Here is a 15597-nt window from a genome sequence, read left to right as displayed (position 1 = left end):
TTTTTTTAGTGCTCAGACATTTGTGAAATATGTTTTATACAGAGATAAACGGACTTGTTTTCTTTCCTGCAGTTTGTTCAAGAAGCTATCATCAAGAACGAAACCTTAATGGAGTTCCTCTCTCCAGTTGTGAACAAGACGTATGTGAACCTGTCTTTAAGAACCATCATCCAGCTGGACAACTTGGTGGAGAACTTGACAGATTTTGTTTACCATCCAGACCCCACGTTCGATACTTTGTCTGAAAAAGCCATCACTGAAGGCAGCATCATCAATGTTAATGCAAGTATTTTTGCTAACAGCAGATTTTACAGTAAAAATATTTTAGTAACTGGTGGTGATTGTGCATTCAAAAAAGTCATTGCTTCATTGCTTTTCTGTGTTACAGGGTCAAGGTTTTTCCAAAGCCATGACTGCCAAAGAGGCCCAAGCGTTTGTGGGTGATGAGCCGTGCTTGGTGACAATCCTAGAGGACGATAAGTTGTTCCTCGTGGCCCCCTCCACCACTCCTAAATCCACCTCCAGACGCCATCGCAGAGACACCAGCTCAGAGGCCATGGACCTGCTGGTTAGAGACTGTTCTCCTCAAATGTTAATCACAGTTGTTCTCACTAATTTTGCCCTGTGTTCAAAGCGTCTTGTCTCTTTCAGATCAAATTCGGAAATGGCGAGTGGCAAGTCGGCTCTGTACGCTTTGAGAGGAAATACGAGGTTCCCCTTTACATCATCATTCCTGCTGTCCTCATTCCCATGGTCCTCTTCATTGCAGCGTCAATCTATTGCTACAGGTAACAAACCTCAGAATGCACCAGACTGTAATAATGTGAACTTAATAACTTTGATTTCAAAGCTGTGGTCTAGTGAGTTGCGCACACGCTCAGACTCAGACTTTTTTCCCCCATATGTCTCATTCCTTCCATTTTTCTCTAACATTTCCTGTCTTCTCTGTCTAATATAACAAATAAAAAAGTCAACAAATAATAAATAATGAGTCAATTTAAATAGATAATCATCCAAAAAAAAATTAAATTCACTTTGATTGTTAACAGCAAATAGACCTATTATCTGGATTTCCTGTCCTTGTGCTCTAGCATCATTAAAAATAAAAAGGTATTATATTTAAATTGATTAAGTAAATTAAATGAAGTAAATAAATTAAAATTCACTTTGAACAGCAAATAAACCTATGGTCAGTATTTCCTGTCCCCTCTCTCTACTATCAGTACAAAATTAGTCATAAGTCATAATAAGCTGTAAGTTAGAAGTAATTTCGATTCAAAATGATGTTTGTGTTTGCACGTGTACAGGAGGAAAAGCCAGCAGGCAGAACGAGAGTATGAGAAGATCAAAAATCAGCTGGCGAATTTAGAGGAGAGTGTCCGAGATCGCTGTAAAAAAGAGTTCACAGGTAAGACATCAAGCCATTCATGCTGACAGACCTTTGCTTCCCAAATAGTTTATCATTTTACAGTTGAATAATGAGTCTTTTTGTCCTGGGATGAACATAAACTATTAATTACATATGCTTTTCTTTGTTTGTTGCTGGTCACCTGCAAAAATGTGTTTTTTAGAAGAACAAAGATGAGTTTTATCACACATATCTCTTTGTTTCTCTAAGATCTCATGATAGAGATGGAGGACCACACTAGTGATCTGAGTGAAGCTCGAATGCCATTCCTGGACTACAAGAACTACACCAACCGCGTTTTCTTCCTGCCCTCCAAAGATGGAGCCAACGATGTCATGATCACTGGCAAGTTGGATATCCCAGAATCCCGCAGAGCCATTGTAGACCAAGCCCTCAACCAGTTTTCCAATCTCCTGAACAGCAAAACCTTCCTCATCAACGTGAGACCCTTAACATAATTTCCAGACTCCACTCTGATGGCATTTTGCAATGCATTTTCTACTCTGGATGTGATGTATTAGCTGACGTACTGTGTACTATATCTGTGTGTTGTAGTTCATTCGTACCCTGGAGGGCCGGCAGGAGTTCAATGCCAGGAATAAGGTTTACTTTGCCTCCCTGTTGACGGTGGCGCTACACGGCAAGCTGGAGTACTACACGGACATCATGAGAACCCTCCTGCTGGAGCTCATGGAGGAATATGTCCACAGCAAGAACCCCAAACTCATGCTCCGCAGGTCAGAATTTTTTTGTTGCTCACTTAGCTATTACATTTCTAAGTGATCATACTTTAAAACAATTATATTATTCTAAATTTACGAAAAAATATGGAAGCAACTGAAGCCCCACGTACGCAAAAGGCACTTATGTATGGCCTTATAATCATGTTAAGAAGTTATACTTCATCCTATCACGACTATAATTATATTAAAGTATGTTGCATTAATTGTATTATATAGTCCGTATATAAAATTATATAATAAAATTATTACATTTCATCTTAATTCATCCAAATTTACTACAACTAATGTGCGTATGAACGTGTTGTGAATTAGTTGGAGATTTTGCGCGAGTTCTCCTGTAATCCACGCAGTGTTTTAGACTGGTGGCAACATGTCTTTTTGAACCATTCATTAAATGAAACGGGTCACTTGTTTGTAAATCGTTCAACCCTAGTTGCGTTGTACTTTGTTTTTGAACCTTCAAGCTTTCAACCATCAATATCAGGATCGTTCAAATGAAGATCATAATTTATCAGAGCGCGAGCTCAGGGGTTCTATTGAACAGTTTTATTGCCTTTGTTTTACGGTTTAATGCATCCCATTGAAAAGAGACATGAACAGAACGTTCTTGTGATTTTTAGCCATCAATATCAGTATAGTTCAAATCATAACCCACCCGAATGCAAGATAATGTAGCCACATTTTGAGGAAATGACTGTACTTGTATGATATCGTCTGTCTGTGTTTCCTTAGATCTGAAACGGTTGTGGAAAGGATGTTGTGTAACTGGATGTCTATATGTCTCTACCAGTTCCTGAAGGTGAACAATTTAGCTACGAATAGAAATCCCAGAAATTATTTTCTGGCTATGGAGGCTGACTATGACTAATGTGTTCTTGCAGGACTCAGCTGGTGAGCCGCTCTATAAGCTCTTTAAGGCCATTAAACACCAGGTGGAAAAAGGTCCAGTTGATGCCAAGATGAAGAAAGCCAAGTACACTCTGAACGACACGGGACTTCTGGGGGACGATGTTGAGTACAGTATTTTGGTGAGTACTTGCAGTAGTTTTTACCTAGTATTTTCTCATTTCCAGTAGGACAGCATCATTTCTGATAGTGCAATTACCTGGAATATTTTAGCATCCACACTTGTCTCTGAAGTGTGTGGCATGTCTGTTTCTGTTTACTACTAATATGTCTACAAATGCGGTTTCCAGGCAGAAATGGTCGGTGAGGGATCCATTGAACGTAGAGCTTGTTAATAAAGAATGAGTCTCACGGTAAGAGACTCAGGAAAGCGGAGACGGTGTTAGTGTGTCCATCAATGTTCACCTAACACCATTTCATTGGCCAGCAATGAGTCTGTAATCTCATTCTCGACCGTAAAACTGCTCCTCAGGGACTGAACAGCCATTATCCGCTGGAGGAAACTATTTGGCGGAGAACGATTCATGCGATCTTGGAAAACAAACAAAAACGATGCTCTTATTTTGTTAGCGGATTACAACCAAGATTTAAGCCTAAGTAATTGACTAGTGATTCGTATCTGACCTTTGTACACTTGATGGTACCAGTATACTAAAGCCTATTTGAACTTTTTAGACCCTGCAGGTGCTGGTTCACGGGGAGGGTCCCGACGTGACCCCCGTCAAAGTCCTGAACTGTGACACCATCTCCCAGGTGAAGGAGAAGATCATCGAGCAGGTGTACAGGAATCTGCCCTACTCCCAGAGACCCACGGTGGACAGCGTCGCACTCGGTTAGATCTCGCCTGCTGCATACATTTGAATTTCCCTACCACCCAGCACTTATGATTCAGTACTGCAGGGGAATTTCCAAAAAGCCTCTAACTCTATGAAAAGTAACACGCATAGATAGCTCTCTTTTTTAACAACGTGATGCATTTAAAGGAATTGGAGGAAGACACGCTTTATCCCGGCACTGGACAGATAGCGATTTGATTAATGGTGGGATCTTGTGCGTGTCGGTCTGCACTCCTGCAGTTCTTAATGAGTTGTTCTTCCAAATGTGCTGAATTGTTAAAGCCGATGTCTTGCATCATCCATCAGACAGATGAATCTGGTTTAAAAAAGGAGTGTAGGGGAAAAAACAGCCAGAGATTTTCTTCTTCTCAGGTTGTCAAGTGTAATACGTGCCAAGTTTGTTGGGGGTTTTTTTCTTCCTCATACCGTGTTGTAAGACATTACTTCTTCTTCTTGCCACAGAGTGGCGCCCTGGCTCTACAGGGCAGATCCTGTCTGATCTGGACTTGACGTCTCAGAAAGAGGGAAGGTGGAAACGAATTAACACACTGGCTCATTACAATGTGAGTGTTTGCTTAAGTGCTTCCTGTCAGAAATGGAAAAATTATGGCTCTATTATGTTTCTCTCTAATTAATGTTGTCTTGAAGAGCATGTCACTGTTCTATAACTGTCAGTCCATTAAAATGATTTGATTTGTAGAATTATTTTGAATAATTTTTTTGTTCTTAATGGGTTTTGTTATTTTTTTTATTATTTAATTTTATTTAATTGTATTGCTTTATCACAAGGCTTTTTATTTTTTGTATTATATATTAATATTCTGTGTTATTTTATTATACAAGCAATATACAATACCATTGCATATTTACAATACAATTATAAAGTGTTAATGGTTCTATTTTGTATTGTGTGTGTGTGTGTATTAGGTGAGGGATTGTGCCACGCTTGTCTTGTCTAGAGTTCTGCACACCCAGCAGTCTTTCGACCAGAATCAAGACAACCACGAAGAAAGTTAGTGACATTCAAGTGTATTTAAGTCTTAAACTACTTAGCCAATTGTATTTTAATGACACCAGTGCATTACTTCTTATTGATCCCCTTAATAGTCCAAAACATATCGACAGTAATGATGGAAAAAGAAAGAATGCAATCTGCTAGTGCACTAAATGAACATTGAAGTAGACCTGGATCCAAGCTAATGGCCCAAATAACTATGTTCAAAATAACAGGAAGAGCAATCAGTCCTTCAAATGTGCTTGTTTTCTGTTGAACAGGAAATGCTTTACTGGAGGACGATAAAGTCTTTCACCTGGTGAGACCGGCGGATGAGATTGATGACGTGAAATCAAAGAGAGGAAGTATGAAAGACAAGGCCACGACAAAAGCCATCACAGAGATTTACCTGACCAGACTGCTCTCTATGAAGGTGGATTAGACTGAATATTGGCTTTTACCGTTTAATTCACATTTAGACATGAATTTAGTTAGGAAACGGCTGAGGTGAATTGGAAAGTAATGCGCTATGTTTTTGTTACAGGGGACACTGCAGCAGTTTGTGGATGATTTCTTCCGCAGTGTGTTGTGTCCCGGGACTGTGGTTCCACCTGCAGTCAAGTATTTCTTTGACTTCTTGGATGAACAAGCACTAAAACATGACAATGTTGATGAGGAGACCATCCACATTTGGAAGACCAACAGGTATGAAACTCTGTTAACACTGTATGACACACAGCAGTTCTGAACAGTTCACTAAAAATGAAAGATTCTCATCATTTACTGTCATGTCATTCCAAGCTGTTTGACTTTCTTACTTCAGGACTTTTATTGTAAGCAATGAGACAATTTTCAAAATATAGGCCCTAAGCATTTTTAAATAATTAATGGTAAATTCATATATAGACAGCGCACCAGAATCGAGCAATCTTTCATGCTTGAGTGAAAAATAACACACAAAATTATGCCAAAATGCCCGTTTTATCGAGTATGAGTTAAATAATGTCTTTAATGAACTCAAAGAGTTGTGGGAAAATGACATGCGCGTGATGGCAGATCTTAAAGTGACCGCAGCCTAATAAACTAGTTGCTGTGAGGTCTGTCATTAGTGTTAATCAAAGAACAAAGGTAACAGAAAAATGTGTAGCTTTAATCTATATTTAATATATTATTTATGCAGTGCAGACTGTTTGATAACGGTATTCAAATTCTGTATATTTCCTACCTGTTAGACAGGTAGGAAGGTCACTGGTAAATAATATGACATTTATTACAATGGGTTTATGTGAAGGTTGTTTTAAGTTCACTTAAATTAAAAGTTGTCATTTTTTTAAAGCCTAATAAATGGTGGAATTGAAATATTGCTTTCAATTATACTGTAATGTTGACTGTTTATCATTAATGTTTGATAATAAAAAAAAAATCATAGACACATCAGTAGCTGTATTAGTATCAGTGATGCTGGCCTTCATTCATAAAAAATGGCATTACTACAAATATTTAAAATATACTGTCTTTAAGTTGTTGAGTAACTGAAATTATTACAATATAAAAATATTTTTAAATTTTTTTAATCCCGATTAATTACAGAAAAAAAGTGGGATTAATTCCTTTTTTTCAATCACTTGACAGCAATATATATATATATATATATATATATATATATATATATATATATATATATATATATATAAAATAATAATTCATACCTTGCTTTGTTTACTGGTGCGCAGTCATGTTGGAACAGGAAGGGGCCATCCCCAAACTGTTCCCACACAATTGGGAGCATGAAATTGTCCAAAATGTCTTGGTATTGTTTTGGTCGGGGTATTAATTTCTAGTCCACACAAAACTCCAGATCAATTGATACTGTAACGTTGACATTTATTAGTGGCGTGCTGCCACCACGCACACTAAGCCAACTCCATTAGGCCAACACCATTGACTCTCTGCACATGCGCAAACATAAACTAGACAGGGTTGCCACTACTCAATAAAACCAGCCAGAATTCCTTTCACTGGAACTAAGGGGCCAAGCCCAACTCCTGAAAAACAACTCCACACCATAATCCCCCCTCCACCAAACTTTTACACTTGGCACAATGCAGTCAGGCAAGTATCATTCTCCTGGCAACCGCCAAACCCAGACTCGTCCATCGGATTGCCAGACAAAGAAGCGTGATTCGTCACTCCAGAGAACATGTCTCCACTGCTCTAGAGTCCAGTGGTGGTGTGCTTTACACCACTGCATCTAATGCTTTGCAATGCACTTGGTGATGTAAGGCTTGGATGCAGCTGCTCGGCCATGGAAACCCATTCCATGAAGCTCTCTATGCATTGTTCCTGAGCTAATCTGAAGGCCACATGAAGTTTGGAGGTCTGTAGCTTTTGACTCTGCAGAAAGTTTGAGACTTCTGCGCACTATGCGCCTCTGCATGCGCTGACCCCGCTCTGTGATTTTACATGGCCTACCACTTCGTCGCCGAGTTGCTGTTGTTCCCTATTGCTTTCACTTTGTTATAATACCCCTAACAGTTGACCGTGGAATATTTAGTAGCGAGGACATTTCACGAATGGACTTATTGCACAGGTGGCAACCGATCACGGTACCACGCTTGAATTCACTGAGCTCCTGAGAGCGACCCATTCTTTCACGAATGTTTGTAGAAGCGTCTGCATGCCTAGGTGCTTGATTTTATACACCTGTGGCCATGGATGTGATTGGAACACATGAATTCAATGATTTGGAGGGGTGTCCCAATACTTTTGGCAATATAGTGTGTAGATGTATATATTAAAAGCACGCTGTCTAACTTTTGGGACAAATGACAGGACATATCCATTTATAGCTGGGCTCTTGTTCACATATAACTAACCACAGAATTCCAGTTCTCACAATAACAAGAACAAACCATCCTATGCAGCAGAGATTTGAAAACACTAGAGGGAAATTCTCCGAACCCTTTTTTACTTAGCAGATTGAATTATGCGTGCTTTGTTGAGCCTTGATAAAAATTCACAGTGTGTCTTGTTCGTTGAGCAGAGAGATTGACAGGTGAGGTCTGCATCAGCGTGCTTGAAGTACTCTCTTCTCTGTTGCACCCCCCTCTCTCATCCACTGCCATCAGCAGCCCATTAAATTACCCTTCTTGTTATTGTTTTGCAGAAGAACAGTGACTGCTGGGTAAGTCACGAACAAGGTTTTGATTTGATTTTTGAGGGTTTGTTCTAAGTCAAGGCCAACGGGACTCTGGTATTGACTCACTATGGATTGCTCCTTCTCCATAAGTGCCACTGGGGCGTTGTTGTATTAAAACTATGAGATTACTTTTTTTCTGACAAATGATTTGATTGAATAAAAAGGTGCTGATACAGGCATTAGATCAAGGGATTAAAACAGCTCTGGAGGAATGAGATAACACTTTAAACAAAAAACAAAGCCTTAGTGAAAATAAAATGGCATTTCTATTCAGTAGAGGTTTGTTGTGGTTGTCTTCATTAAGCTAAATTGATTGGTACTCCGAGCTTAATTTGACAGGTAGACAGGTTGTCATCTTGTTTTTTAGTTTTACTGACAAATCTGGGCAGTTTATATATTAATATTTTACTTCATTTGTACCCATAGTATCGAAAACAATACACTTTAAAAAAAATAGTGGTAGGCCCTCTTTCAAACTGTTTATTTTTATTTATAAATGATATATTGTATAATTGTTTTGTTTTTGCGAGTTCCTCCTATGAATGTTCATAATGGTTAAAAAAAAAGTGTTGTTTCCTTGCAGTGATGCGCGGGTTGATCCAAAATGAGCGGGTGCCTGCGGTCACCCGCGGTTACCCGCGGTAACGAGTCATCCAAAATAATTTTTAATGATATTCGGGTCGCGGTCGGTCGGGTCATCCTTATTTTCCTTTTGAATGTTGAGCGTTAACTTTTTAATAAATACTGACGCGGGACAAAATGCCCTATTTCCCAACACGTTGAACTGAGCAATGCCATTGTGCCATTTTAATAGGCTACTTTTAAACGCATATAGCTCCGAAAAGTCCGTTTTATGTATTTTCTGAGAGGGGGCGGGATTTTTGTTGTCAGGGGAGAGACGCACACATCGATTAGACTGGATAAACACATGCAGCATCTTAATTGTTAACAAAATGAAACAAAATAAATGAATAAATCAATCCATTAGGAGCGCAAACTGTTCTTTTTCTGAATGCTGTATGATATAGGCCTAGTCTAGTGTTATGTAATAAACATGTAATTTAGTTGAAGCTTCTATTCAAAAGCAACTACATCACTCAGCTGGCATAAGAAAGTGAAACTAGCTCTTAAGGGCTTTCTCGCAGTTGACCTGCTGATGACCTTCAAGCCGGGTCGAAATATAAACATCGTGTTCATCAATAATATGCATCTGGAGCTGAAATGGAAAATGATGGGCCGCCTCAAGAACTGCCTGCTCTCGCCGCTGCACCTCTGAGCGCACCACGTCAGGGCCTGAAACATTTTCTCAATGGCCCAATGACGCTACGATGAACATTTACTACTTTAAAAAAATGCGGGTCAGGAAGCGGGTCGGGTACAATATTTTCTTCTTTTTTTTTTGCGGTCCGAGTTGCGGGCGGGTTAGTTGAAAACGTCGGTCGGGTGCGGGTTGTTTATACATTGACCCGCGCATCACTGTTTCCTTGCAAGTCATTTAATAAGAATTTATCATCAAATAAATTAATGTACATGGCTCTGTGTGTATTTCTGCAGTTTGCCTCTACGGTTCTGGGTGAACATTTTGAAAAACCCTCACTTCATTTTTGATGTTCATGTGACTGAAGTGGTGGACGCCTCTCTGTCCGTCATCGCCCAGACCTTCATGGATGCCTGCACCAAGACTGAGCACAAACTTACCCGGGTGAGCAGTAACGTTTGAAGATGTCGTTAATCAATTCTATAATTTCATTTTGGCTTTGTGTCTCATGTTCCTTCTCTTGATCTCTCGTTCACAGGAGTCCCCTAGCAACAAACTGCTTTATGCAAAGGAAATCTCCACTTACAAGAAGATGGTTGATGAGTAGGTTTCTATTCTGTTCATCAGTTTGTAAATGTGTAACCACAGCAAAAGTAACCATTTTCTCTTTGCTCCTCAGTTATTACAAAGGCATCCGTCAGATGGTTTCAGTCAGTGACCAAGACATGAACACACACCTTGCGGAGATTTCACGTGTATGTTTATTTTATTACATTTTCTATTTCTATTCTGAATTATTTCTATTTTGTCATTTTTGTTTTACCTAATGTAGTTTTTATTTAGTTTTGTTTTATATTTATTCATTTTTTATATTAATTTTTTTTGTATTTAGTGTTTTATTTAATTTTTTATATTTTGTAATTTTTGTTTTGTTTTATTTTTATTATTTTCTATTTAATTATTTTAAAATTTGTCATTTTTGTTTTACTTAATGTAGTTTTTATTTAGTTTTATTTTACATTTTGTCATTTTTTAATACACATTTTTTTTTGTATTTAGTGTTTTATTTATTTTTTTATATTTTGTCATTTTTGTTTTGTTTTATTTTTATTATTTTCTATTTAATTATTTTAAAATTTGTCATTTTTGTTTTACTTAATGTCGTTTTTATTTAGTTTTATTTATTTTGTCATTTTTTAATATACTTTTTTTTGTATTTAGTTTTTTTATTACATTTTTTATATTTTGTCATTTCAATTTTGTTTTATTTGTATTATTTTCTATATTTTATCATTTTTATTTTTTGTCATTAGGGGCCAAGCACCGAAGGTGCGAAGGCACCTATTGAAACCGTTCCCGTTCTTATTATTATTATTCATCTTCTTCTTCTTCTTCCGCCACGAAGTCTATGGCAGCCCATAGAACCGTATGGTAAAAAGTTGTGAAATTTGGCACACTAATAGAGGACAGTCTGAAATGTCACCGTAGCAAATTTGGAGTCTCAAACTCAATCCCTCTAGCGCCACCATCAGTCCAAAATTTGACTCATGTTTATGCTAATAACTTTTGAACCATAAGGGCTAGAAACAAAATTCTTTTTTCCTCTGATTCCTTGGCTCAAGACGATTCCATTGCACCCTATGACGTCATTTTCCGTCATAAAAATTTTCCCGCCATTTTGAATTTTCCGAAAAACCTACTTTTACGAACTCGTCCTAGACGGTTCATCCGATTTGCACGAAAATAAAACCAGATCATCTTCAGACCATGCTGACAAAAAATCTTGCAAATCAAGTTGATTCGTCAAATCATTTGCGATAAACGCGCAAACAAATTTTACGTAGTGGTTGCAAAAACACTCTTAAGGCAATATCTCCGCAACGCTTTATCGTATTCAAACCAAACTTGGTACATGTCATCACAAGCATTACTTGAGGCAACATACAGCGTTTCGGCGCAGCGCCACCTACTGGTCCGGAGATACGAAAAATTGCAATTTTTGCTTATAACTTCTGAACTGTTTGTCCAAAAATCATAAAAGTGGTCTCGTTACATTCAGGACGGCATGCCGAGTCGTCTGATATTCAATTTTACCATATCGGCCATTTTGGCTGTCGGCCATTTTGAATTTTGTCAAAAAATGCTATATTTTACAAATGCATTAGTATATTGTTACTAAACTCGGTATGTGACTTCCTTGCTATGCCCTGAAGGTACTCAAAAAGTTTTAGGGCAGTGCCACCTTGAGGTCAAAAGATATAACAAACTTGACAAAAATGCTAATAACTTTTGATTAAATTAGCCTAGTATATTGAAACTGGTCATAATAGAGTCATTGGCTCATGCCGATTCAATTGCAACCTATGATGTCATTTTCGGTCATGATAATTTCCCCGCCATTTTTAATTTTACTAAAAACCTACTTTTACGAACTCGTCCTAGACGGTTTGACCGATTCGCACGAAAATTGAACCAGATCATCTTCAGACCATGCTGACAAAAAATCTTGCAAATCAAGTTGATTTGTCAAATCGTTTTCGATAAACGCGCACACAAATTTTGCGTAGCGGTTGCAAAAACACTCATAAGCCTATATCTCCACAACGCTTTATCGTATTCAAACCAATCTTGGTATATGTCATCACAAGCATGACCTGAAGCAACATGCAGCGTTTCGGCGCAGCGCCACCTACTGGTCCGGAGATACAAAAAATGGCTATTTTTGCTTATAACTTTTGAACTGTTTGTCCAAAAATCATGTCTTCCGCACCATGCTTTGAAGGTACTCAAAACTTTTTGGGGCAGTGCCACCTTGTGGTCAGAGGTTATAACAAAATTTACAAACATGCTAATAACTTTTGATTAAATTAGCCTAGTTTAATGAAACTGGTCATAATACAGTCATTGGCTCATGCCGAGAACAGAGATACTAATTTTTCCATATTTGGTCAAACATCCTGTCCTCAATGTTCTTATTTGATCAAAACCTACTTTTTCAAACTCATCCTAGACCGTTTGTCCAATTTCCACCAAAATCGAATCGTATCATCTTCAGACTGTGTCAACAAAAAGTTAGGGATTTTGCATCAATAGATGAAACCGTTTTTGTAAACCGCAGCGACGAAGTTGAGCCATTATGCCAAAATTACTCTTGAGGCTGTATCTCTGCAATGCTTTGACATATTGGCATCAAACTTTGCATGTGTCATTGTTCCCTTATTCTGACCACACCACATCAATTTCGTATCTGTGCCACCTATTGGTCAAAAGTGATAAACCATTAACTTACATTATCAGTGACTCAATATATGATATTTCAGCCATTTTGCCTAATCTTCTTAAACTGTATAATTGTTAATTGTTGCAGTTGGTCTGACACTCTCAGACTACAATGCATTTTCAGCCTTTTGCTTAAAATCATCTTAAAACGTGATTAATTGCTCATTGCTCCAGTTGATCTGACACTGCCAGCCATTTTGGCATGTCTTGTCTTCTTCTTTGCGCTTGGCCCCGGTATTGCTGCTTGCAGCTATATTTTCTATTTAGTTTTGTTATATTTTGTCATTTTCTATTTTATTTTGTTTTATTTTGATTATTTTCCTTTTTTATATTTTGTAATTTTTATTTTATGTAATTTCTATTTTATTACATTTTGTAATTTGTATATTTTATATTTTTATTTGTTTTATTTTGTATTTAATTTTTTTCTATTTAGTTTTTTTATTTTATGTCATTTTTATTTTGAATATTGTCATTTTTTTCTATTTATTTTTTCATTTTGCCATTTGTTTTATTTTTCATTTAATTTAATGTAAATTTAATGTTTTATTTTCATTTATATCTTGTGTAAATTTTATCAAATGCATGTTTTTGTAAATAACAGAATTGACTCTTTATCTTTCTCCAGTCTCACACAGATAAGTTGAATACCCAGGTTGCATTGCACCAACTTTACCAGTATGCCAGCAAGTACTACGACGGGGTAGGTGTTATTACACATCAGAGAATATGTGATGCGATGGTCATTTCCATACCGACTCGCATACTCTTCTACAAATATTTCTTGCTTGAGATCAATGAGTAAAACGGCACAAATTTGTCTCTTTCTTGCCATGCCATCCGTAGATTATCTCGTCGCTGGAGGAAGACCCTGCCGCCCAGAGCAAACAGCTGACCCTCAGGCTGCAGCAGATCGCCGCTGCATTGGAGAATAAAGTGACCGACCTTTAGTGTCGGGGAGCCCAGACTCGAGAAAGGAGATGGAAGTGCCGCTAAAATCCAAGACGCAGCTCAATTTAATGGGCTCCAAAATAATAACAGCCCTTCTGGAGGACTCTGCTTGACGGAGCTTCCGTCGAGTGAAAGATAAAGCGAGGTGGAACACAGACTAATTGCGGACCCTTCCTTTTCACATGGCTTTCAGCTTTGCTCTTGATTCAGTGGGACCAATATAAACTCTGACCTGAGGGAAACGTCACAAACGTCGCTGAGATTGAAAACTCACTATGGTACTTCTCAGATCAGCACCTGCACAATGAAAGCCCAGCAATTATTATAATTTTTTTTTTTTGTTCTGCTATGCCAATAATCAGATGTTCAGTATATTCTTCCTGTGTAGATGAAATAAAATAGTATTATATGTAAATATATTTTTACACTTAAGGCTACGAGAGAGAGAGAGGCTTTAGACAAAACAAATTGATTATTGTTTCTGTGGAAGAGCACCGTTTTGTGTATTTTAAGTGCCACTTTCATTCCTGTGCAGTGATTGTCACATCCTGTGGGTTCTTTGACGCCATTGGCTCACGGTTCGGTTTGTGGTAGCACTATTGGTGTTTGTGATGCTGATGTCCAAGCCAGTGCTTCTTTTGTCCCACTCAAGAATTTTTTAATGTATTTTACCGGTGATTGCTTACAATAATGTCAATTTCTAAATTTGCCACAGCACAAAAGAACAGAGGCCATTATTGCCATAGTGAATGACATGCAGACACTCAGTTTTAATCTCCCTTTGCTTTGCTGTCTGATCCAGCAGTTGCATTTTTATGTTTTGTACCATCTTTGCTTTTATATATGTGCACTTCGACACATGGCTTGCCTTATTTTATTACACAGTTATGATTTTTGTATTTTAAAACAACAATATAAGACAGATTCAATCAAGGAAGTTCACATTGCTGGAAAGAAGTGAAACGCATACGTATTTTCTTTGGATGTGATAACGAAATGCGAACGAACGTGACACAAGAGTTCGGACTGAGCGACTCATATGCCAATTAATTGATGATATCATAGAATGAGTTTAATTTCGTTTATTGGTACGGTTTTATTTTGGAAAACTTTTTCTTTAAAAAAAAAAAAGTTATATTTTTTATTTAGAGCTTACCAAAGTTTAAATATTTGTTTTGCAGCTGTCCGCAACCATCTAATGCTTCAGTTGTTTTGTATGTATCAAATCATTTAGTTGAAAGTGAGTTTAATTGATATAAAAAACAATATATATGGTAAGGCAGCTGATGGTAAATCTGACACAATTTTTCTTTTGGTAATTTGTGATCGGTACGGTTTTCCTACCTGTATGTTCTGACTCAAATGTACCGCACACTCTTACTGATGAAAAGAATAATAAGAACGATATTGTGTATTCATGAACTTTACTAGTGGGAGTGCCTCATGTTGCCTTTGGTAGGCGGTGACAAGGTCACTCTGCAGCCAATCAGAGGCTGGCACCGCCCATTCTGAGCATGATGGACAGCAGAAAATGCCTTTAAACTGTAAATAATAGCCAGACTGCCAAGATTTCATATTTTCTCCCTTTTCTTGCTCCTCCTGTCAGTTCTTTTGTGTTGTCTAGCTACTGTGTCAATGGCTTATTGTAAAGCTTCTTGTTTGCCTTTCTTTACCAGGTAGTGCCTTACAAATATGAGTAATAATGATCAGTTGTGTGGTGATTGTGTCTGCATTAAAAATTGCAATAGGGACCTTAGTTATGTTTCTCTGTTTTTGTACAACAACTGTTCGCTACTTCTTTTAAATGTGTATGTTGGCCTGTTAAATGATGTTACACACTTATATTTTCCAATATAGCCGTGGTTTGAAATATGAAATGTTCCCTAGAACCAAACCGAGTTAAATCCCGATGAGGATCCTGCTACTCTAGATACATCTTTGTAGTTGACGTCAGATGAGGTAAGAATCAGGTAAGTTGTTTTCTTAATGTTTAATGATCAGTCATTTAAACAGTCATGTTGTT

At 37.6% G+C, this 15597-nt stretch overlaps 1 protein-coding gene across 1 annotated transcript in view; it reads left to right on the top strand.

The window, feature by feature from the left end:
- plxnb2a.1 (plexin b2a, tandem duplicate 1) overlaps positions 1-15331 on the top strand; it is a 129253-nt gene extending 113922 nt beyond the window's left edge. Inside the window, exons 20-37 of the mRNA XM_079818161.1 lie at positions 73-282; positions 389-568; positions 652-788; positions 1308-1408; positions 1619-1848; positions 1964-2145; positions 2884-2950; positions 3033-3179; positions 3733-3889; positions 4356-4456; positions 4821-4905; positions 5169-5320; positions 5432-5592; positions 9641-9788; positions 9883-9947; positions 10024-10099; positions 13252-13326; positions 13470-15331. Coding sequence (XP_079674287.1) covers positions 73-282; positions 389-568; positions 652-788; positions 1308-1408; positions 1619-1848; positions 1964-2145; positions 2884-2950; positions 3033-3179; positions 3733-3889; positions 4356-4456; positions 4821-4905; positions 5169-5320; positions 5432-5592; positions 9641-9788; positions 9883-9947; positions 10024-10099; positions 13252-13326; positions 13470-13574 — 2379 coding nt within the window. The 3' untranslated portion in view covers positions 13575-15331. The remainder of the gene's footprint in view (positions 1-72; positions 283-388; positions 569-651; positions 789-1307; positions 1409-1618; positions 1849-1963; positions 2146-2883; positions 2951-3032; positions 3180-3732; positions 3890-4355; positions 4457-4820; positions 4906-5168; positions 5321-5431; positions 5593-9640; positions 9789-9882; positions 9948-10023; positions 10100-13251; positions 13327-13469) is intronic.
- Positions 15332-15597: the final 266 nt, after the last annotated feature.

Source organism: Gobio gobio (genome assembly GCF_949357685.1).
Source record: "Gobio gobio genome assembly, chromosome: 5".
Lineage (NCBI taxonomy): Eukaryota > Metazoa > Chordata > Actinopteri > Cypriniformes > Gobionidae > Gobio > Gobio gobio.
The sequence above is the reverse complement of the archived record's forward strand: the minus strand, read 5'-3'. Positions and strand labels throughout refer to the sequence as shown.